We start from the raw sequence: 21,294 nt of genomic DNA on the forward strand, positions 1-21,294 counted from the left end.
ACAAATAATGGTGTCTTTTTTTTCTTATTAGCCACACTCACACACTTACACATTCAATGAGAATTTCATCCAACTCAAGTACATATATACTCACCTGTGATCGAACTCAGACCTAACATTGGATGTCTTATCACTTAATTTGGGCTATCTCCAACTCATCAATTTCATTTATTCAATTTTAATTCTATTTTTTACTATTATTCTTCAAATATTTAATTTTTCCTATTATTTTAAATAATTTTTATTTTTATAATTTAAAATATTTTTTTTATAATTTAGAAAAATAAAAGATAAATTTAAAAGTTAAAATTAAAAATTAAAAATTAAAAATTAAAAAAAAAAAAAAAAAGCAACGCTGAAAAAATGGCGCAGGATTTGGCGTGTCATTAATGGCTCTGGGTTGGAGATGCCGTTGCAAGGATTTAACATAATGCTGTGTTGTTTGTATTTTCATTGCGCAATTTATAATGTGATATATCCGTTATTGTTATTTTAAAGCTAATAGCTTTTGTGTGTGTTTTTTAGTTTGGATTATTTAAATAATAATTGATCTGGTATTTATTTTATTAAAAAATATTTTTTTATGTTTGAAATATACAATGCCTAAATAATAAAATTTTGAAAACAATTGAATTTAATTTTTTAAAAAATAATTAAAATAATATTTTACTTTCATATTTTATAAAATAAAAGTATTCGGTACAAACTGAATAATAATAGTAATAATAATAATAATAATAATAATAATAATAATAATAAAATTAATTTAAAAACAAATAAACTCATCTAATACCTTATCCATATATAGTACAGTCGTTCCATGTAAGAATACCGACGTGGCATTGCTTATCCTTCAAAATAAAATTATTAAAATTTACGCGTGCACGGAAAATTATAACAATATTACTACAATAAGTATTAAATAAATATAAATAATAAATGTGCACTAGTGTCAAAATGCTGACCTTTAGTCAATAGTAAACCTGATTCAATACTCTTCTTTTTTATTTATCATATTATTTTAATTTATTTAATAGAAAACAAACACACCTAAAAATTAAATCTAAATTGGAGCTCAATTGCAAGCCCATATTTAATGTTGATAAAATTAAAGTTTTGGCCGAGGTTTACCAAGTGCGTATTTTCGGGTAGCGACCGTGGGGTTTCTATGTTGTCAAAAAAAAATAAAATTATATACTACACAAATATATATATATATATATGCATAGATGGAAAAGTGTGGGACTTTGTTTCTGCGTATATTTTACAGTTTTCAGTATTCATTTATTTTTTTAAAAAAAGATAAAATATTTGGGGGTTTGGGCGTGTTTGGCAAATAGCTTTTTGAAGAGCTTTTAGCTTATTGAATAGCTTTTAGCTGTTTGACCAGTCAAAAAGCTAATTTAGGTGTTTGGTAAATTAACTTTTTGGAATAGCTTTTTGGACCCAAAAAGCTAATTTCTGAAAAGCTAACTTACCCAACGTTTTGAAATAGCTATTTTCTGTAATTTTTTTTTATTCTTTATATGCCCTTAAAAATTTATTATAAATTTTACACAAATAAATATATTTTGATTATTTATTAATTATATTAGAATATTTTATTATATATAGTTTTACTTTTATAAATTCAAAATAATTAATTTTTATATAAAAATTATTTTAATTGTAAAATATATAAATTTATTAAAAACAACATAAAATAAAAAATATAAATATTATTAATTTATTTTTTTATTAAAATTATATTATATAAATTTATATTAAAAATAAATTAAATTTATTGAAAATTATAAATATAATGAACTAATCGATAACTAATATAATAAATATATACACGAAAAATTTATTATTTTATATTTTACATCATTTTCAATAAAAAAAACTATATTTATTATTTTATATTTTACATCATTTTCAATAAAAAAAACTATTTATATATTTTAATAAAAATATATTATTTTTTAAATCTAACTGTAATAAAAATAAATACTTTTATAACACTTTTACAATTTTCAATAACTAATAACAAAAAATTTTAAACATTCTAAACTAAAAAAACATAATTGAATATATTAGAAACAAGAATAAAATAGAAATGTCCTCAATTATCATTTTACGTATAAACAGCTAATAATATCAATCAGTTGTTTTACCAAATATTTTAATACAAACAGCTAATCGAATCAACTAGTTAAATCAGCTAATTGAATCGGCTAACAGCTAACAGCTATCAGCTAATTGCCAAACACGCCATTTATTTTTTTTAATACAAAATTCAAATTTTTATTTGAACTTTGTATTTTTAAAAAAAAAATTATATTTTTTTCCCACATTACATCTCATCTTTACATTATTTTAATAATATTTATAAAAAAATTGTATCATATAAAAGCACTAAGAAAAAAAAACAAAAAAAAAGACCATTTGTTTAACTACCTAGACTGTTTATTAATGGTTAACTATATGATTACTTTATTAAGCAATAAATGTGTATATAAATTACTCCCTCCGTCCAAATAAATAATATTATTTATCATTTTTGTGTGTTTCAAAACAATAGAATTATTTTCATAAATAATTATATTATTGTAAAACTATCTCTATTTTTTCATATTTATTACACAATTGTCACTACTTTTTACACTAATACACTCACAAGAGCAAAAATGTTTTTTATCCATACTTTCTACCAACTACCAATAAATATCAATATTTGTTAAATTTCTTCTCATATCTATATATCAATTTGTTTTTTGTACGGAGTTTTAGAAATATTAGTATTATATTGAGATGAAATAGAAATAAATGTAAAAAAATTAAATTAACCCTATTAATATTGTATGATATAAATGTAACTGTATTTGTGTAATATATTCTAAATTAAAAGGATATTTGTAATATTAGATAAATAATATAATTACTAAAAAAAATATAGATACTGTTATGAAATGAACTAAAATGAAAAAATAGATAAATTCTGACGACAAAAAAAATAAGAGTATGAAACTTTAAATTGAAAAAATATGTTGTCACATACAAACTTACCAAAATAAGAAAAGCCCATAAAGCAACGGCACCAACGGACACGACAGTAGAGACGACCAATTCCAAGTGTTCCTAACGTACCAACCGTAGCATATCAAAACGCGCCACGTGTCACAACGGAAAGTGGGTCCCATCCCTGTCCTGTGATCCGTCTGGACTTCGGGTCCACAAATCCCTAATTTTGCAGGGTCAAAGCAATTTCGAAAACGAACGACACATTTCCAAGAAAAATAAAAACTGTAAATAATCAATCGCTCGAGATTGGCAACCCTCAGACGGAATCTTGAATTCCCTTTGTTTCTTCGTCCCCATCTTCATCCATCCTCGATTACTGCAAGCTTAACACTGCACTCAATCTCAACTGACATCCACTTATTAAATTATTCCTGGGAAAGATTTACAGGGTGTGCGTTTGCGTGTGTCTATATATATCTGGAAAATGCCGTCGCATATACTCCCGGTATCGACTCCCAGCAGCCCTCCTTCCCCGTCGCCGTTGGCGCCTTCTCAGATGACCAGAAGCGCGCCGTCATCGGCGGCAATGCTGATCGGATCGGAGGACGATTTGGGGGCGGGGGCCACGAGGATTGCCATGCCTCCATCTGTGGAGGAGAATCGGAAACATGAGATGAGGCCATTGATTTCGAGGACCTTGAGTCAGACGGACGCTGCTGCGAATTTGAATTCGAATTTGAATTTGAATATGAATATGAATTTGCATTTGAATTCGTTTCAGCAGAAACGGCGGCGGCGCGCGGCGAGTGATACCTCCCTTTTAACGCTAACGGCCGGAGAGCGGCGATCTTTCCGGCAGAACATGGGGGATGCTGCGTCGGACACCTATTTGATTACACGGCTTAGCTTTACGTTACTGCGGTATCTTGGGTAAAGATTCTAACCTTTGTTGTTCTTCTTGTGGCTGTTTTAGAAGTTTTTGTATCTTACTATGTTTTGAATTTTATGCGAAGTATCATTAGTCATTACACGATTGCTTTTGTTTGGATGCAAGTCTGTGTGTTTATGCCTTAGTTTTTCTCTTTATGATGTTTAGGAACGTAATGTGTTGGAAAAGTTAGTTTTATGACAATTCCATTGTTTGAGGAAAGAATGATTCATTTGTTAGTGTTAAAGTTTGGATATGTACGTCGAATGAAACTGGACGGGTGCTATGCATTCTGGTGTGTTATTCATAAAATTGCCTCTTAAAATTTTCGAAGAAATGTAGCGTGGAGGATATAATAAACTTCTCCTAACCATGTTCTTGATAAAGCTTCAAGGAATCCTTGTTTGATCTTAAATAGCTTCGCATAAGATGATATAAGAGGATTGGCATGAATTTGTTTGAACAAAGTTATCACTTTAATGATAGCTTAAGAAATTTGAAGTTGCGGACACCATGGAATCCAATATATGAGTCTTGAAAAATCAGCTGTTGTACTCTCCAATGCTATGTTTCCATTTACCTCTTCAGTCTTCAGTAATAAGATTATGGTGTGTACTTTGGAGTGAAGATGTTTTTATAAATGTGCTATTTAATTGGACCAGCATTTTCCCTATCATAATTTTTTTTCACTCACAAGCATAGAGTTGTTTATGTTTAAGTAAAAATTTCACTTCTAAACACTTTCTAAGCTTTTATCTTTTTCAGGGTAGGCTACAGATGGATCACTAGATTTCTTGCCCTTGGCTTTTATGCTTTCCTTCTTTTCCCTGGTTTTGTTCAAGGTTAGTAACATAATTACTTGTTGTGCAAATTAACGTGTTAAATGATTTTCAATATGACGCGAGTGATATTCTCAAACTTCACAATTCATATCCATCTTTACCAAACATAGCAATCATCTCTTGTTTGATGTTCATGCTGCGGAATATGCATTTTGGTTAAGCATATCGATCTCATTACCTAAATTTATTTACTTTGTGGTGCAGTTGGATATTATTACTTCTTCTCTAAAAACATTCGACGTGGTATAGTTTATGGAGACCTGCCCAGGAATAGGTGAAGTTTCCTTGTAATCCATTCTTTATATTGTAATCCTATTATAACAAGGAAGCTTTGTTTTTAAAATTTTCTCTTATCCCCATTTTTTTCTCCTGGTTTTTATTGTCTCAATGTTTGAATTTTCCTTTACAGGCTCGATCTATATTTACCAAAAAATAGGGAAGGGCCAAAGCCAGTTGTTGCATTTGTGACGGGTGGAGCCTGGATTATTGGGTATTGTTTCCTCTTTTCATCCCTTTCGCCGATGTTGTGCTTCAACAAAATAATTACTGGAAAGAAATTGGCAAGATTTTCTTAATTAGGCAATTCTATGTCTGTGTTTATAATGCACGTCGTATAGTTTTAATGAAATCGTTTAAGACTATTTTTCAATGTCCGTAGACAAACATTTTTGTGAATTGGCATGAGAATAATGCATTGAGATCAATATGTGTTTAATTGATAACAGCTATTGTCTTGAGATATTTACGCTATCTATTGTAAGCCATACGCCTTATATGTCAACCGTAGATAAAAAAACGCAATTTCACAAATAAATCAATACGTTAATGTCAGAATCTATTCTAATCTACGCTGAGATCAAGAAATGTAATGACGGAACATTAGAAGTACGTCGCATTACATAATCTGTATTCAATTATTCAATGCTGTGTGAGCTCCTCTATCGGTGATCAATAATATATATCGTTTGCGAAATGTTATCTGTTAGTTTTTATCAAAGATTTTTACCAGAAATTCTGCTGATGCAGTTACAAAGCATGGGGTTCTCTTCTCGGACAACAATTATCAGAAAGGGATATTATAGTGGCTTGCATAGATTACAGGTAAATGAATTCGCTGATGTTCTTCTGATGAGTATATATTGTGTTCTTGTCGATTCTTCCTTATGAATAGTTCATGAACATTGCCACAACGAATCATCCAATCCAACATTTCAATTTTCAGGAACTTTCCTCAAGGAACTATCAGCAACATGATCAAAGACGCCGCCCAAGGAATCTCGTTTGTGTGCAATCATATCGCTGAATATGGAGGGGATCCTAACAGGTAGATCGATCGTGTTATTTCCCTGATACGAATACACATTTTGAGTTCTAACCATGACTGTTCTTTCACGTCGTAGAATATATCTTATGGGGCAGTCGGCCGGCGCCCACATTGCTTCCTGTGCTCTACTAGAACAGGCGATTCAAGAAGCCTCCGGAAGCAAGATTTCTTGGAGCGTCTCCCAAATTAAAGCATATTTCGGTTTATCTGGAGGGTAAGCTTGTCTCTTTAACTGCAACAAACATAAAATTTTTTCGATCTATGTTAACTAATACGGGAGCTTTCTTCGAATACGCGCAGGTACAATTTTTACAGTTTGGTAGATCACTTTCACAGCCGCGGATTGTACCGCTCGATTTTTCTTAGGTAAGAAATTTGTTCGTCAGTAGCTGATATGTTTGTCCGATATGTCGATGCGTTGTTGATAAATTCTGTGATCGTTTGTTCGAAGCATAATGGAGGGAGAAGAGTCATTACAACGATACTCTCCGGAAGTGATGGCGCAGGATCCAAGCAATCGGGCTGCTGTCTCTCTGCTGCCGCCTATAATTCTCTTCCACGGGACAGCAGATTATTCGATTCCCTCCGATGCCAGGTCAGCCTTAACGTATTTCTCTTACCGGTGCATCAATGCATTTCGGACAAGAGTTTGAGAATCCGATTGTTATTGCAGCAAAAGTTTTGCCGAGGTTCTTCGAAGCCTGGGGGTTCAGGCAGAGTCGATTCTTTACGAGGGGAAAACGCACACGGATTTGTTCCTTCAGGATCCAATGAGAGGCGGTAAGGACGACATGTTCGAAGATTTGGTGGCTCTGATTCACGCCGGCGACTCGGAGGCTCTGGCGAAGGACAGCACGGCGCCGCCGAGGCGGCGGCTGGTGCCGGAATTTATGCTGAAATTGGCCCGCGCCGTCAGCCCCTTTTGATCATCACTCTACTTGGATCATGGCAAGAAAATGTTCATGAATTATTTCTACATTCATTTGGGAAACCTTGTATATATATATATGTATCATACATGTATGTACGTGTGTATGGTTTTTTGATGGCTTCAGCTAATTCATTGTTTGAGCAACGTTTGGTGTAAGAATAGATAGTATGCCAGGCCGGTGCTGAAGTCCCGGAGCTTCCTAGGAATTACTGAGGGTCCTTTTTGAAGAGCTATTATTATTTTTATTAATGTGTTTAATTATTGGCAAACCAAACGCCTGTTGCTCAATAATGAGATAAAAATTAAAGTATAAGCTCAGAAAATAGTCACGTTAAGGTATGGCGTCGCCGTCACAGCCACCGAGGCAAGAAATTGGGGTGGGGGTGTTCCTGGTCAACGGGAATAAAGTGTTGCTCGGCCGCCGCCGCACCCCCGTCGGCTCAGGAACCTTCGCCCTTCCCGGCGGTCACCTCGAATTCGGTCAGCATTTGTGTTTGTGTAACTTGATTGATGTTGAATAGAGAATGGTTGTTCGGCTCATACTCTGTGGTCTCTCAGTTTTTATTGCTCTTCTGTTAAAATTAGGTTTGATGAACATCTTCATTTTCTAACGAATTAGGGTTTGACTATACGGATTGATGATTGTTTGATGTCCATTTATTGAAAGGAATGATAACTGCTTGACCATAATATGTGAAACCCTAAGTCTTTGATGGAGGATTTTAATTTCCCCAATTTCACGTCAACTATTGGGGGATTTGAAATTTTCTGAGGAGAATGAGTAAATAGAACACTTGGTTTTAAAGAGGAATTGAAGGATCTACAATAGGCTTATTTTCTGCTCCTAACAGCAATGAATGCACAATGTAGCTAATAACCGAATTATTAAGGTAGAAATAAACCACCATTTTTGTGGTTCTTGCTATGGGTGGATTGGGTGACCTGTGATGCCAAGTTTGTTGTTGCTATGTGGTCAATACTTAGGTGTAATCTTGTTGGCATGTGGTCTCTCAGCTAATTGTATAAATTTGTGAACCTCCCTTGGGAATGTAGAATAAAAATACTCATAGTAATTACTGAAATGGTAGAAAATGATTTCACCAAAGTAGGTACCAACTAATCGTGTAAATTGAATCTTAAACGATATAGTTGAGCTTTTAATTGAAATGGTTTATTCTAATCTCCATTCAAATATGTATTACATCATACATCTATTCGGCGACTGGATTTAACTGATCCTTTTTTCTACTCTAATCCCATATTTGGTTGTGTTTACTTAATCCTTTTTTGGGCTTTGATTTTGTTTTTTTGGTTGAAGTGATGTTTTGTGAGAAAATATCATATTTTTATAAAGAATTGTGAGGATTGCGTAGTAAAGAAATTGGAACATAAAATCTCAAAGTAAATAGAGCCTAAGAGACAACATGAGTTAACCATTGCTACAAAGGAACCTAAACCTGTATGAATTATCACCAATTTCAGGGGAAAGCTTTGAGGAGTGTGCAGCCCGGGAAGTGAAGGAGGAAACAGGGCTAGACGTCACCGGTGTTGAGTTTGTGATGGTTACAAACAATGTCTTGTCCAAACCAAAACCAGTGCAGTTAATAGCAATTCTAATGCGTGCTGCCTTAGTCGATCCGGGTCAGAAGCTGATCAATCCTGAGCCAGATAAATGCGACGGCTGGGATTGGTATGATTGGAATGATCTTCCAAAACCTTTATTTGAACCTTTAGAAACTGCAATCTTACATGGTGTCAATCCCTTTGCTAGTCGTTTAGGACAATGATTGCTGGTCTGTTTCTTGGCTTGGTAACTTAAATAAATTGCCTGATTCTTGATGAAAAACAATGACATTTCTATGGTATTATGGAACTTAGCTTGAAGAATCACTAGGCATAAATCTGTCACAAATTATATGCATCTTTTGTTCTGGGATTGTAAGCATTTGTTATAATCAATCCTAGGTTGCCTTTGATTTCATTGCACTGAAATTTGGATCTTGATTTGCATGTTGATTCTGTAGCATCATTACTTAAAGAATCTTGAAGAAATTAAAATCTAATGAAATCAAAAGTAAGCTAGTTTAAGTCTCTGGTTGTTGGGAGCAGATGATGATTAGGTCATCCATAAAATTCTGAACTCATTACCACTACACATATATAATAATCAAGTGTATAAAATATTATTGACAAAAGGGGTGGCTCCAAGACCAAGAACTGACAAGATATTTTGTACTATGAAGCCATAAAATTCAAGAATTTTGACACAACCAGTGGACAAAATCTTGTGTCTTTTAATTAAGATTTAGTGACTGATCTGTCCCAAATCCGACCATTGAATTTAATTGTGGGCAGCACTTTCCTTTGCTGATTTTGGTTTATTGGCTCAATGCTATGTAATGTCATCATGATTATCTCACTTTTTGTGAATTTTGACACTGACATTGTGAAAATTTCCAAGTGTGCTAGTAAATAGTAATTCACATTCAGAGAAATAAAAAACTGAAAATCATTGAATAAGGATGAACTTTTATAAAAGAAATAGTGGGGACTTGCAAAATATTATAATAGTTGTTTCTTTTTAGGCATTACTTCAATAGGAAGTCAAATGAAATTCTTCAATTTATGTTACAGGGAAGAGAACTGATCTGTGGTTCATAAATCATTGGTAAGATGCACTGAATTTTTTTTTTAAGATTCTGATATAATTCAATCAGCCCTCCAATGAATAGTTTAGAACAAAATTATTTTGAATCCTCTTAAGTGGTTTTTCATTTCAGTATGCATATCTATATATGTGTATGTATGTAATCACTTTATTGCTTTCTTGTAGGTGAACATTTTAAGACATCCAATATTAGTACACTTTTTTTGCAAAAAAATTGTTGCTTGTATGTTCAAAAGAATCATAAACCAAAGAAAGTTTTGTCTTGGAGATTTAAGTAAATCCCAATTGAGAATTTCTTTTAGAACTTGTCTGCAAGTAATGGAAGAAACTGAACCAGTTAATCAAGTTGTCAAGGATCTGTTTTTTACTTTATTTTCAATTTGATTCTGCAATGACTAATCATAATTTTCTTCCGTAAAAGGTATTCTATTCAAATTTTATTTTTTATTTAAAATATTATATTAAGTAAAATTATTTTATGTTCAAAATATTACATACAATATTTATTTATTTTTATACATTAGTATTCTCCTTTCCAATATAAATTATGTATAAAAATATATATATTTGTTCTTTTTAAAAAAATTATTCTCCTTTTCAATATATTTTATTGAAATATAATTTTTGAAACAAGCCTACCATATTTTAAATTTATTTCAAAACAAGTATATGTTTTAATTCAATTTACAATCAAATAATGCGAACCAAACGGGCAATCAATTGTGCACAAATTAATTTTACATGGAATAAAATACTTGATCTGTATCTATTTTTACGTTAGTTTTGTAATATTAATAGAATATATGGGTGTGTTTCTTTAGTTTCAAACTCCAAATTTTTTACTATTTGATCTATGTATTTTTTGAAAAAAAATTTTTCTCTCACAAAATAATTCATAGAATATTATTTTAATATAAAATTCAAATAAAACTTTTCTCCCAACCAATTATAAGAAACACACATATATTTATATATATATTATTATACACTTTTTTTTTTTTTTGGCACTCTAGATAAATTTAATCGAATCTAAAAACTTACAAATTAGATAGCAAGGTAAGTCAACTAATTTGTAAGTTTATTAGATTCGGCTGAATTTATTACATGAGATTCATACTTTATAACAAAATAAAAATTGTATAGGTCCGTATGAATCCAAAAAAGTAAAATAATAATAATAATAATAATATAGAACTGAGTGTGTTTTTTTAGCCATCAAAATCAAAATTTTTATTATTTAAACTATATATTTTTGAAAAAAAAAAAAAAAAAAGTAAAATGTACTCTCTCCGTCCCAATACAATAGTTTTATTTACTATTTTTGTCCGTCTCAAAACATTAGTTTTATTTCCATAAAAAATCATATCACTATATAACTACTCTTACTCTTTCATTAATATTACACAATTGTCACTACCTTTTACATTAATACACTCACAAGGGCAAATATGTCTTTTACCTGTATTTTTTATCCACTGTTAATATAATATTAATATTTCTTAAATCTCGTGTCCACTAAGACTATAGTTTCGGAACGAATTGAGTATTTTTTTACAAAACATCTTATTACGACATTTTAATATCAACGTCAAACTAAAATTTCTCGAATCAAATCAAAGTAACACACCCAAAGATGGAGAGAAATGGCAATCACAGAACCAAAGTCACAGGCTGCATCCAATTTTCAACCTCCATCAACTTTGAGTATGAAAAAGTCACACACACACACACACATATATATATATATATATACATGTATACCTACACATACACACCGGTGGCTCTCATGAATGTTCATTCACTCACCCCTAACATTAAATACCCACTGTGTATGAATTGAATGCCTCCATACATATTTATTTATTTATTCATTTCTTGAATGAAAATGAAAATGGAATGGTGGGGCACAGTTTGGTGTAGCTTTACCAATACTTAACTGTTCCCTATGCTCCCCCTCATTAAATCACCTCTCAAACTCCTCCAGCTTTTCCCCAAATCCATCGTCTTCTTCCTCTCCGCCATTTTTAATTTCTTCTGCAATTAATTCATATATAAATATAATTTGGGTGTATAATTTTGGTGTTTCGACAGGATCGGATCGAATCGAATCGAAGGATGAAGACAATCACGGCGAGAAACCCTCAGGAATCGCTCTCATTCTCCCGTCGATACTTCCACTGGAAGAAGAACAAGGCCGCAGTCGAAGACGAAGACGACGACATGGAAGAAATCCTCACCGTCGATTCCTCCTCCAAAATAATCCCCACCGTCCAATTACAGCACTCCCGCTCGGCGAGGACCCCCAGGAAGAAGCAGCTCCCGGGAGCCGTTGCGGTTTCGAAGCTCCGGGCCGCGCTGGCCCTGGGCCGGGGGGGCCGAGCCCAATTAGGGACCAAAGTTGTGGGCACCCTCTTCGGGTACCGGCGGGGGCACGTCCATTTCGCGTTCCAGGAGGATTTCAAGCAGGTCCCGGCGTTCCTGGTCCAGATGGCGACGCCGACGAGCATACTGGTTAAGGAAATGGCGTCGGGGCTTGTACGGATAGCGCTGGAATGCGACAAGAAGGCGGCGGCGGTGAAGAAAGGGTTCAAGCTTCTAGAAGAACCCATCTGGCGGACGTATTGCAACGGTAAGAAGTGTGGGTACGCCATGAGGAGGGACTGTGGGGTCCAGGAGTGGAAGGTCCTGGACGCCATCGGGCCGATTTCGATGGGGGCGGGGGTGCTGCCCGGGGCAGATTCGGAGGGGGAGATGATGTACATGCGGGCAAAGTTTGAGAGGGTTGTGGGCAGCAAAGATTCTGAAGCTTTCTATATGATGAATCCAGATGGCAATGGAGGACCTGAGCTTAGTATCTATTTGCTCAGAGTCTGATTTTTCTTCTTTTTTTTTTTAATTTTAATATATATATATATATATATGATATGAATGAATTCATGAAAGAGTTATATATATAATAGTTTCTGATCTTTCATATATAGTTCTTGAAATAACTAATCAATTAATTTTGATGGTAAGAAATTGGTTTAGGGGGTGTTTGGTTTTTGGAGATTTTTTTTTTTTTTTTTTTTAATTGTTTTCTGTTTTAAATTGAGGGAGAGGCTATTGTAGTAATTGGTTTGTCTGCCCACTTCTGTTAAACTAGTTTTTTAACACATTTTTTTAGATATATACATAAAATGTGTGTACATAATTTTAAAGTACAAATTTGGAAAAATTTCATGATGCTAAGATTGAATTTGGTGATATCCAAATGGGAGTTTGGGATATTTATTAATTTATTTAGAAATCAAAGAGTAGCCCTAAAAGTCCACTTGAATAGCTGCACCTAAATTTCTGCTACTCCCTAAACTAATATCATCAAGAATTGATGAAGGTGGTGCTGATTTTTGGCGGGTCCCGGGACTCCAACCCCCAATGCAAACCACATCACTCGTACCAAGATCAATAAAATGGCTAGTTGCAATATATTTTCTTAAGTTATATATATCAAAAAAAAAAATAAAAATTAAGTTGTATTAAATATCATATATAAATTTTTAGTAGGGTATCATCAGGAGTTGTGGTCCCATCTTCTTACTTGGACAAGAAGTGTTGGTACTATTTTATTTTATTTTATTTTTATTTTGTAGTATTAAAGAAATTTATGGGATTCTCTAGAAGATGTTTTGTTCATCTGTCACATACTCTTCTACCAAGATGAGAACGACCCAGTGGGTATCTGTATAATTTAATTTAATTTATTATTTTTTTTTAAAAAAAAAATGGGAATGATTAAATTAGGCATGAAATAGAATGATGAAATATAGCCACGAGGGGAAGCAAATGATTGATATGAGACATCAATTATGGACTTCCAATTTACCCCCAACACCCTCTCATCACTTTCACTCTTTTATTTTAATTTATGTACACATTTTGATTTATTTATTTTTAATTATCTTAGTTATTTATTTATTTCAATCATTTTATTATATACTCTATATTTTATAATTTTTTAGAAAAATACAATTTTTTCTTATAAAATATCAAAGTAAACTACTATAAACACAAACAAATAACACTTATATATTTTTAGTTATTTTATATGTAATAAAAAATAAATATATTCTCTTTGTCCAGTATATTTGTTTTTGTGTAGTTAGATGCGAAAACTAAAAATAATTATAAAAAAATTATTAAAGAGTTAAAAAAGTTTTTTTGAGGCAAGTAGAAAAAATAATAATAATTTAATTATTATTTATTAAAATAAAAATATAATAAAATTATGACTGAATACAGTATTTTATTGCAAAAGTTCAGCAGTTAACCAAAAAAGAAACCGACATAATTACTGAACCGAAGGAGTCTCAAATATTTAATATAATATAAATAAATATTATATATTATATTAAATAAAAATTAGATATTTTATATAATATTTTAAATAAAATATAGATAGTATAATGTACTTCAAATGTAAAATAATAATAATAATAATACTCTCTTCCTCCATCCACAAACTAATGTCTTACTTTCTTATTTGGGATGTCCAACAACTATTATTATTATTTTTTTTTAAAATGCAACCTTCATTAATTTATTATTTTTCATCTAAGAGCAAATTTGTCAATTCATAACAAAAAAGATAATCACCTAGAAAAACTGTGTAAATATACTTTAAGACAATAAAAATTGGACGGAGAGAGTAATAATAACAAACATCTCTCCCATTAATAAAAAGGATTTGTTGTTTTGAATTTTTTTTTCAAAAGTTATCCTAATTAATTTTCATGATTCGGTTTTAATAAAAATGCATATTTCTTTTCACCAAAAATTATATTCAAAGCTACAATTTAAATTTGAAAAAAAAAAAAAAAAAAAAAAACGAAAAATTTGTAATGATACAGAGTCTTGGATTTAAATAATAAATTATGCACTCATGTTATTTTATTTGGCTTTATTTATATAATAGTATGATAGTAATGAACTAATATTCAAACACTACACGGTTTGGTTCATATGCCAAAAAGTACTTTTGATTGCATCTCATTCATTATAGTATAAAATTAATACTTCATATAATTTTATAAATATTCTATAATTATTATTTTTTTTAATCCCATTAGAGTACGAGGAATTGTGAAAATATTATATAATTTATTTTCTTATTAAAGTAAACTATGTCCGAAGTTTGAACCCATGACCTCATTGTCATACGTCCTACCCCACATTATCAGCTCGTTCGTCATGGACAATATCATTTGAATTCTTCACTATACTTTGGGTTGTTTACTTACGAGTTTGACTTGAATTTTTATATATATATATATATAATCATCTCAATATTCAAATAAAAATTCAAAACTAAAGTACTAAATCAAATCCAAATGAACAAACCCTAGCATTCTATTTTGTTTTGTTCCAAATAGAGATAATATATTAGTTTTGTTCTTTTGTAAGTTCAAATTGAAATAAATATTATTCAATTTATACAATTTTCAATATAATATATTATTTTTTGTCACAAAATATCATTTAAATAAAAATTTAAATCTAACACTTTATTTTAAATTAATTTCAGACCACAACAACCCACCTCATCTTGTTGGGATGAAAAAACACAAATCCCTTTTGCACACATCAATGCTAAGGACACATACAACATTATATATCTATATATATATATATGTGATCATGCCATGCCAACCTTCTTTGACATTTAAATTTTCTTGTCCCAAATCAAATAAATTACTAGAAAATATCACTTCATTGCATGATTCTTGGGAGGTCCTGGAGCCCAGCACCACATCTCACTAATTACCAATCTGGTGTTGAGCTCCAGGGAGTCCCCAAGAATGTGGCACCCCCATTCCCTTATATATATTGAGAGTCACAGTTGAGTGAGTGATGTCCAAACATGTTGGCTGGTTGTAAAGATTCAAAGGATGTCTCATTCTTGTGACAAGATATGTCATAACCATGGGGGAGTTGTTGAGGGCAAAAATGTCCATAAAGTATAAGACTGGTCCAGCTTCTTTGATCAGAACCATTGTTTTCAAAAGGGCTTTATTCTTTTAAGGCATTTTTGTCTATATATTTTTAAAAGAAGAGACCCAATGTTTTTCTCTTTCAGTAATAATAAAAAAAAAATTAAAAAAAAATAATAATAATATTAAAATAAATAAATATATATATATATATATATATATATATAAAGAAAAGGAAAGAGGAGGGAAAAGATGGCAATTAGTGTCATACTAAAAACAGATTTGGGACAAAATAATTAGTGCTATTCTCTGATTCCCATGACACACTTTATTAAAGTTAACAAAATGGATTTATTCCTACTTATTTTATTTTATTTTTTATATTTTCTTATTAAAATGCAGCTGTAATATGTCTTACCATGTACGAAGTTCATATGTTTTTAGATTTTTTTTTCTTCTTTTTTTAAGATTTATAAATGATTTATTTCATAAATATTATAGCTTTGTGTTGTTTAGATTGTTATTATATATTTGTCACTTTATATTTTACTTAACTTCCAAAGTAGAATGTTCATGCCTTCCAAAAACAATTATACTCTGTCCTATAAGAAGAATAGTGTTTATTTTTTGTATATTTTTTAAAATATTAATATTATATTAATTTATAGTTAAAAAAATATTCCTATTAATTTTATGTAATATAAAACAATAGCATTTGTTATAAGCTCTAAAAGTATTACAATTATTAAATTAAAAAATAAAAAAAATTATAAATAAAAATAATAATACTGGGGATGGAAAGAGTATTATTTCCTAATTATCTTTGCTTTGCTTGCATAATATTTTTATTGAATAAATCATAGAATATCATTATTATATTTGGCATAATAAATAACAAACATATGCCCCAAGCACTCAATTATTTTTATTGTATATTTTTGAAAGTTTCATATTACTTATCAATATTTTTTCAATAAATATTATATTAAATGATTGTTTTTTTTAATAAAATATCATATCCAATATTTACTCTTTTATCAGTTCTAAATTTTTCTAAACTTTCAAGTTTTCGAAAGGTGGTTGTTGCCCAAACCCATCCGAACTTGGGCATTATTTAGAGTGCATTTTGGTACTGGGAATAAAATTACAAAAAAAAAAAAAAAAGCAGAAAATTAAATTGTAGAAAAAAAAATTTATCTGAAAAATGAGAATTGGTTATTGTTTGATAAAACAAAAAATATATATATATAATAATAATAATAATAATTGAGAATACTAATAATAATAATAATAGAACCCTATTATTTATACATAAAATCCTCCAACCCTACGGTATGACGTAATAATGACCAAGACGAAGATGGAGGAGAAAAATTGAAGAAAAACAAAAATAAAATAAAATAAAATTGAGAAGTAATAAAAATAATTTGATATAAGTTGTATATTTTTTTTCTTTACCACAAATCACAAATTTATTCTCTTATTTTTCTGTATATTGGAAAGAATTGAAAATAGAAAATAAAAAATGAATTATTTTTCAATTCTCAACTTCCACTTGCAAAAAAAAAAAAAAAACCATTTATTTTAATCTCTCTACCACCAATTCTTTGTACCAAAGGTGCCCTTAAAGTTCAAATAACACATAATTTTATTGAAAAATAAAAAATAAAAAATTCACCCATTGACATCCTAGGCTGTATAATGTAATTCACTAGTGTCCATAACAAAATATTCTACAATGAATTTGAATACAACCATTGACACATATAACAGAATTATAAAAAGAGATTATCATAAATTTAATTATAGATATTGATGTCCAAAGAAAAGATGATCATCAGCATCACTAAAATGTAAAATAAAACTGCCTACACAGCCCACAAAATGAGTAAAGTCATAGTGCTAAATAAATATTATTGTTGCCTGAAACCATTTTAGATGTAATTGCTAGATTGAATAGTAATGTAAGTAAATACCATCACAGAATAAACCTGAATGAGAGAATGAAACCAAAATATTATTTTTTTTTTTCAAATTCTTTGCTATAGCATTCAACCAAAATTCGATACCCGGATGAACAATATAGCTTATGCAAACAGAGAGTTCACGTGTACCAGGATGAAGACGAAAACACAACTCTGGCATCCCCGACTGACTTCCAATCAACTGTCAGATTCAGAAGGTTTTGTTTCTTTAGATGGGGCAAATTGTCGGGTCAGCCGGGATCTTGTCCATGGATCTAAGGGTGCCTTTTGTGGTGGTTGCGGGTTTGGTGGCTTAGCTTGCCTAAGTTCATTTTCTCTATCTATAAACCTGCCAAGGAAAGCAAGAAAGTCCAAAAAAAATAGGAGGTATAATGTGAGTTTCGTCTGAAAAAGACAAGTCGGGCTTTTAAAAAAGGTCAGCAAATAGCTTGAAGGACTTCACGTACTCAATATAAGCCATTGGTGCGGCATCACCAACGCGAATCCGAGTTCGGAGCAACCTAGTGTATCCACCAGCCCGATCCCTGTCACAACAAATTTGCAGTGTATTATTGCATTGTCTTTTAACATGATGGTTAACAAGATGCAGATTGAACAATAACTTGTATCGATGGGCCAATTCTGTGAAGAGTTTATGAATCACATCATCCCCACGAACAAAGGCAGCAGCACGTCTTGCAGCACAAAGAGTTCCCTACATGGGCATAAGTGTTGATAAGAAAATCGAGGGCTATAAAATCCACCAAGAATTACAAACATTAACGCCTACTTCACTAGCAGATAAATTTCCCTAATTCGTAGCTTATTATTAGAATAACTAAGTCTCGATGATCCACTAATAGCTGCTAATGTATATGCATCAGCATATGATCCACATAAATCTTCATATGGATCTTTCGGGCTAAATTAATATAGCTTAGGCGTATATAAAGTTCAAGAAAGCTCAAGTCTATGTTAAAAATGGTGATTACAATACAAGGTATGGGTCCAAGACTAGATATAGTGAAGCCAAAATTGTCCCATTGATCATGTTTGTGCAGGGTAGCAAAAGGGAGCTGTAATGAAGAAAATGAAATGAATAGATCACTGCATGTAATCGATGGTAGTGATCACTCGTGAAATTTTTATAAAAAGGCACCTACTCACTAAAGGTAGTAATCAAGAAGCAGCAGAAGAGCATGCTGTGCAAGAACTGGTAAGAGTCATTTCAATTTATTTTCAGGGGAATCAATGGGGTTATTGCTTATCAACTGGTTTGAAATTAAGTTCAGAGATCGAAGCAGCTTAATCTTCAGAAAGCTGTGTGTAATGACTGTGCAGAATCATCTAAATTCTATCCTGTTTCAGTAAAGCCAATGTGTCCAAAGTATATCACCTCACAAAAGATTAGGCTTCGGCTATGTAACATGTAGCTGATAAAAGCAGTTGTTAAAGTGTATGCATAGATTAGTTTATGATCCAATAAAATAAATAAATAAATAAAATAAGCAACATTAAATATCAAATGCATTACATTGAATAGATGTTGCTAAAAGTTTTTTGACAAACAATAAGTTCTCAAAAACATTTGATTTCTTCGACTCACTGAACTGAAAATACTTTTTCCCACTTCAACCCCATTTGGAAGAGGTTCTCTTTAAAAATATGTCTTATAAACAACAAAGCATATGAACCATGTAAATCAAGCACCACTGTATTACATACCTCTTTTCCAAGCTGTACCATATTATCAGCAAGCCGACGAACTTCCTTTGCCTATAGAAACAGATAGAGAGATCCAAAGACAAAATTTAATTCCTGAACCAAAAACTTGCCCAACATCGAGATGCTAGGCAGGCTGTTGAAAACATCAGGATTCACAATACCAAACCGCAGCATAAATCTCCCAAAGTAGAAGGAAAAATCGGCACATATGCATTGTATTACTAAAAGCATGATGAATTGTATTACTGCAGTCTAACTGAGAGGTGTTAACATGCATCATCTTTCATTGATTAATATCTCATTCTTCCAACAAAGCACATCCTCGTTTGCTAATTAGCCTTCAAAGTTGAATTATCCTTCTAACTCTTAGCAAATATTCCTTCTTCCTCACGCCCAACATCTATAAGTTTGGATCCTTCAAATTTTGACTTAAACAAGGAGAAGTAGTACCACTTCAACAATGGTCCAACAAAATTTTAAGCTAACAGGATCAATTCAAAGAAACTGTAAAACCTCGGTTAAACCCTAATTTTCCAAAAATAAAAAAATACAATGGGAAAATGATCACCTTAGCAACTGTGGTCTCGATCCGCTCATGCTTCACTAACTGCGATACCATAGTCCTGTACAAAATCAAAACCTATATCATAATCTCCAGGACAAAACGTAATATATGCACAAGTAGACATATAACGAAATGGGGGCAAAATTCGGAAAAAAACATTCTCTAATACCTAAGCATTGACATTCGGTGGCCGGTTGGCCGATTGAGCTTTCTGAATTTCGTCATTTTCCAGTGCAGTGCCCCAAAAGCCGAAAACCCTCTGAAATGGCGAAGAGGAAATCCAAGGCGAAAATTAATCCTCAATCAGATACGAAGCAAAATGGATGCACCTACAAAACCTCTGAAGAAGAAGATGTCCAGAGAGAGGAGGAGGAGGGCGGGGGCGGAGGAGGGGGCCGGGCGGAGTGAGGAGACGAAGTAGGGATTGGAAAGCGGGCTCAGATTGCAGATGGAATGGATTGTATTTGGAGTCGGAGTTGGGCTGTCTTTATATTTTATTTATTTATTTATGGCATATAGGCTTCTTCTTCTTTTGTTTTCCAAACTAACATATCCAAAATATATATATATATATATATAAACAAATTTACTTTAATCATAAAATTAAATCAATTTTTTTATTATCTTTAAAAATATATTAATTATAATTTTATCAATTATAATATAATTAATAGCATTTAATACATATTAATTTAATTTTATTGAAAAAAATCAAAAATATGAATAAAAAAGATTTAGTGGAGCCAACCCTACAGATCTCTTTTTTATATATATATAGATAATAATAATATATTATATATATTTATTATTTTTTATATTTAGCATTTAAATATTCAAGCTATTTTATAAAATAAATACACCCGTTGTTATTGAAATTGTTTTAATTTATATTCCCATAATTTCAGCACAATTGACAATTTTTATTAGTAATACAGTATCAAGGTAATGATATTTAATTAATTATATTATTTTATTATTTTTTATATAGTTAATAATATTTATAATTTTAAAATAAATTCAATATTATTATTGTTTTTTTATCATCAACTAAATTTATAAACAATTCATTTATAACAGTAAATAACTTTATCCACTCATAATTTTATTATTATTACTTTAACAAACTATTTTCAATTTGCCACTGTTTTTTCTACTTACCTATTTTTTTATTTTTTTTATCAATTATTTACAAATTTTTTATAATATTCTCTTCCCTTATTTTTTAACTGCATCACTTTAATATTAAAATATTATTATTTTTTAATTTTTGTGTACTAACCAATTATTGTTACCTAGTACTAATATGCTACAAATTATGTACAATGACTTATTCCATCTAATATAACGATCGTTTGTGTTGTTTCTAATCCACCAG

The 21,294-nt window shown here is 31.0% G+C and overlaps 4 protein-coding genes across 4 annotated transcripts; 3 read left to right on the forward strand and 1 right to left on the reverse strand.

The window, feature by feature from the left end:
* Positions 1-3,265: 3,265 nt before the first annotated feature.
* On the forward strand, positions 3,266-7,261 carry LOC127264122 (isoprenylcysteine alpha-carbonyl methylesterase ICME-like). Its single transcript, XM_051293518.1, has 10 exons — positions 3,266-3,933; positions 4,697-4,773; positions 4,978-5,047; positions 5,183-5,263; positions 5,800-5,874; positions 5,996-6,097; positions 6,174-6,311; positions 6,398-6,463; positions 6,549-6,692; positions 6,771-7,261. Exons 1-10 carry the CDS (start codon positions 3,488-3,490, stop codon positions 7,021-7,023), a joined length of 1,452 nt encoding a protein of 483 aa, XP_051149475.1. The 5' UTR covers positions 3,266-3,487; the 3' UTR covers positions 7,024-7,261.
* LOC127264123 (nudix hydrolase 1) lies at positions 7,235-9,030 on the forward strand. The gene is made up of 2 exons (XM_051293519.1): positions 7,235-7,508; positions 8,511-9,030. The coding sequence occupies exons 1-2, from the start codon at positions 7,367-7,369 to the stop codon at positions 8,813-8,815; spliced, it is 447 nt and encodes a 148-aa protein (XP_051149476.1). The 5' UTR covers positions 7,235-7,366; the 3' UTR covers positions 8,816-9,030.
* A 2,454-nt stretch (positions 9,031-11,484) lies between these two features.
* On the forward strand, positions 11,485-12,752 carry LOC127263772 (protein MIZU-KUSSEI 1-like). Its single transcript, XM_051292982.1, has one exon. It carries the CDS (start codon positions 11,812-11,814, stop codon positions 12,568-12,570), a length of 759 nt encoding a protein of 252 aa, XP_051148939.1. The 5' UTR covers positions 11,485-11,811; the 3' UTR covers positions 12,571-12,752.
* Positions 12,753-17,550: 4,798 nt separating this feature from the next.
* On the reverse strand, positions 17,551-20,352 carry LOC127263342 (uncharacterized). Its single transcript, XM_051292322.1, has 7 exons — positions 20,258-20,352; positions 20,089-20,178; positions 19,923-19,977; positions 19,355-19,405; positions 18,253-18,344; positions 18,097-18,174; positions 17,551-17,978 (listed from the first exon to the last, which is right to left on the reverse strand). The coding sequence occupies exons 2-7, from the start codon at positions 20,142-20,144 to the stop codon at positions 17,828-17,830; spliced, it is 483 nt and encodes a 160-aa protein (XP_051148279.1). The 5' UTR covers positions 20,145-20,178; positions 20,258-20,352; the 3' UTR covers positions 17,551-17,827.
* Between the last annotated feature and the right edge of the window lie 942 nt (positions 20,353-21,294).

This window comes from Andrographis paniculata, unplaced genomic scaffold (genome assembly GCF_009805555.1).
Source record: "Andrographis paniculata isolate CXL003 unplaced genomic scaffold, ASM980555v1 Contig69END, whole genome shotgun sequence".
In the NCBI taxonomy this organism is placed as follows: Eukaryota; Viridiplantae; Streptophyta; class Magnoliopsida; order Lamiales; family Acanthaceae; genus Andrographis; species Andrographis paniculata.

What these genes read in the sequence shown, in the direction of transcription:
- LOC127264122 (XM_051293518.1), top strand. Translation starts at nt 3,488, where the DNA reads ATGCCGTCGCATATACTCCCGGTATCGACTCCCAGCAGCCCTCCTTCC. An exon ending in TTTCCCTGGTTTTGTTCAAG is followed by an intron (nt 4,774 to 4,977) that starts GTTAGTAACATA and finishes TTTGTGGTGCAG; the next exon opens with TTGGATATTATTACTTCTTC. An exon ending in GGTGGAGCCTGGATTATTGG is followed by an intron (nt 5,264 to 5,799) that starts GTATTGTTTCCT and finishes CTGCTGATGCAG; the next exon opens with TTACAAAGCATGGGGTTCTC.
- LOC127264123 (XM_051293519.1), top strand. Translation starts at nt 7,367, where the DNA reads ATGGCGTCGCCGTCACAGCCACCGAGGCAAGAAATTGGGGTGGGGGTG. An exon ending in CGGCGGTCACCTCGAATTCG is followed by an intron (nt 7,509 to 8,510) that starts GTCAGCATTTGT and finishes CACCAATTTCAG; the next exon opens with GGGAAAGCTTTGAGGAGTGT.
- LOC127263342 (XM_051292322.1), bottom strand. Translation starts at nt 20,144, where the DNA reads ATGACGAAATTCAGAAAGCTCAATCGGCCAACCGGCCACCGAATGTCA. An exon ending in CACCGAATGTCAATGCTTAG is followed by an intron (nt 19,978 to 20,088) that starts GTATTAGAGAAT and finishes GATTTTGTACAG; the next exon opens with GACTATGGTATCGCAGTTAG. An exon ending in TGGTACAGCTTGGAAAAGAG is followed by an intron (nt 18,345 to 19,354) that starts GTATGTAATACA and finishes ATGCCCATGTAG; the next exon opens with GGAACTCTTTGTGCTGCAAG.
- LOC127263772 (XM_051292982.1), top strand. Translation starts at nt 11,812, where the DNA reads ATGAAGACAATCACGGCGAGAAACCCTCAGGAATCGCTCTCATTCTCC.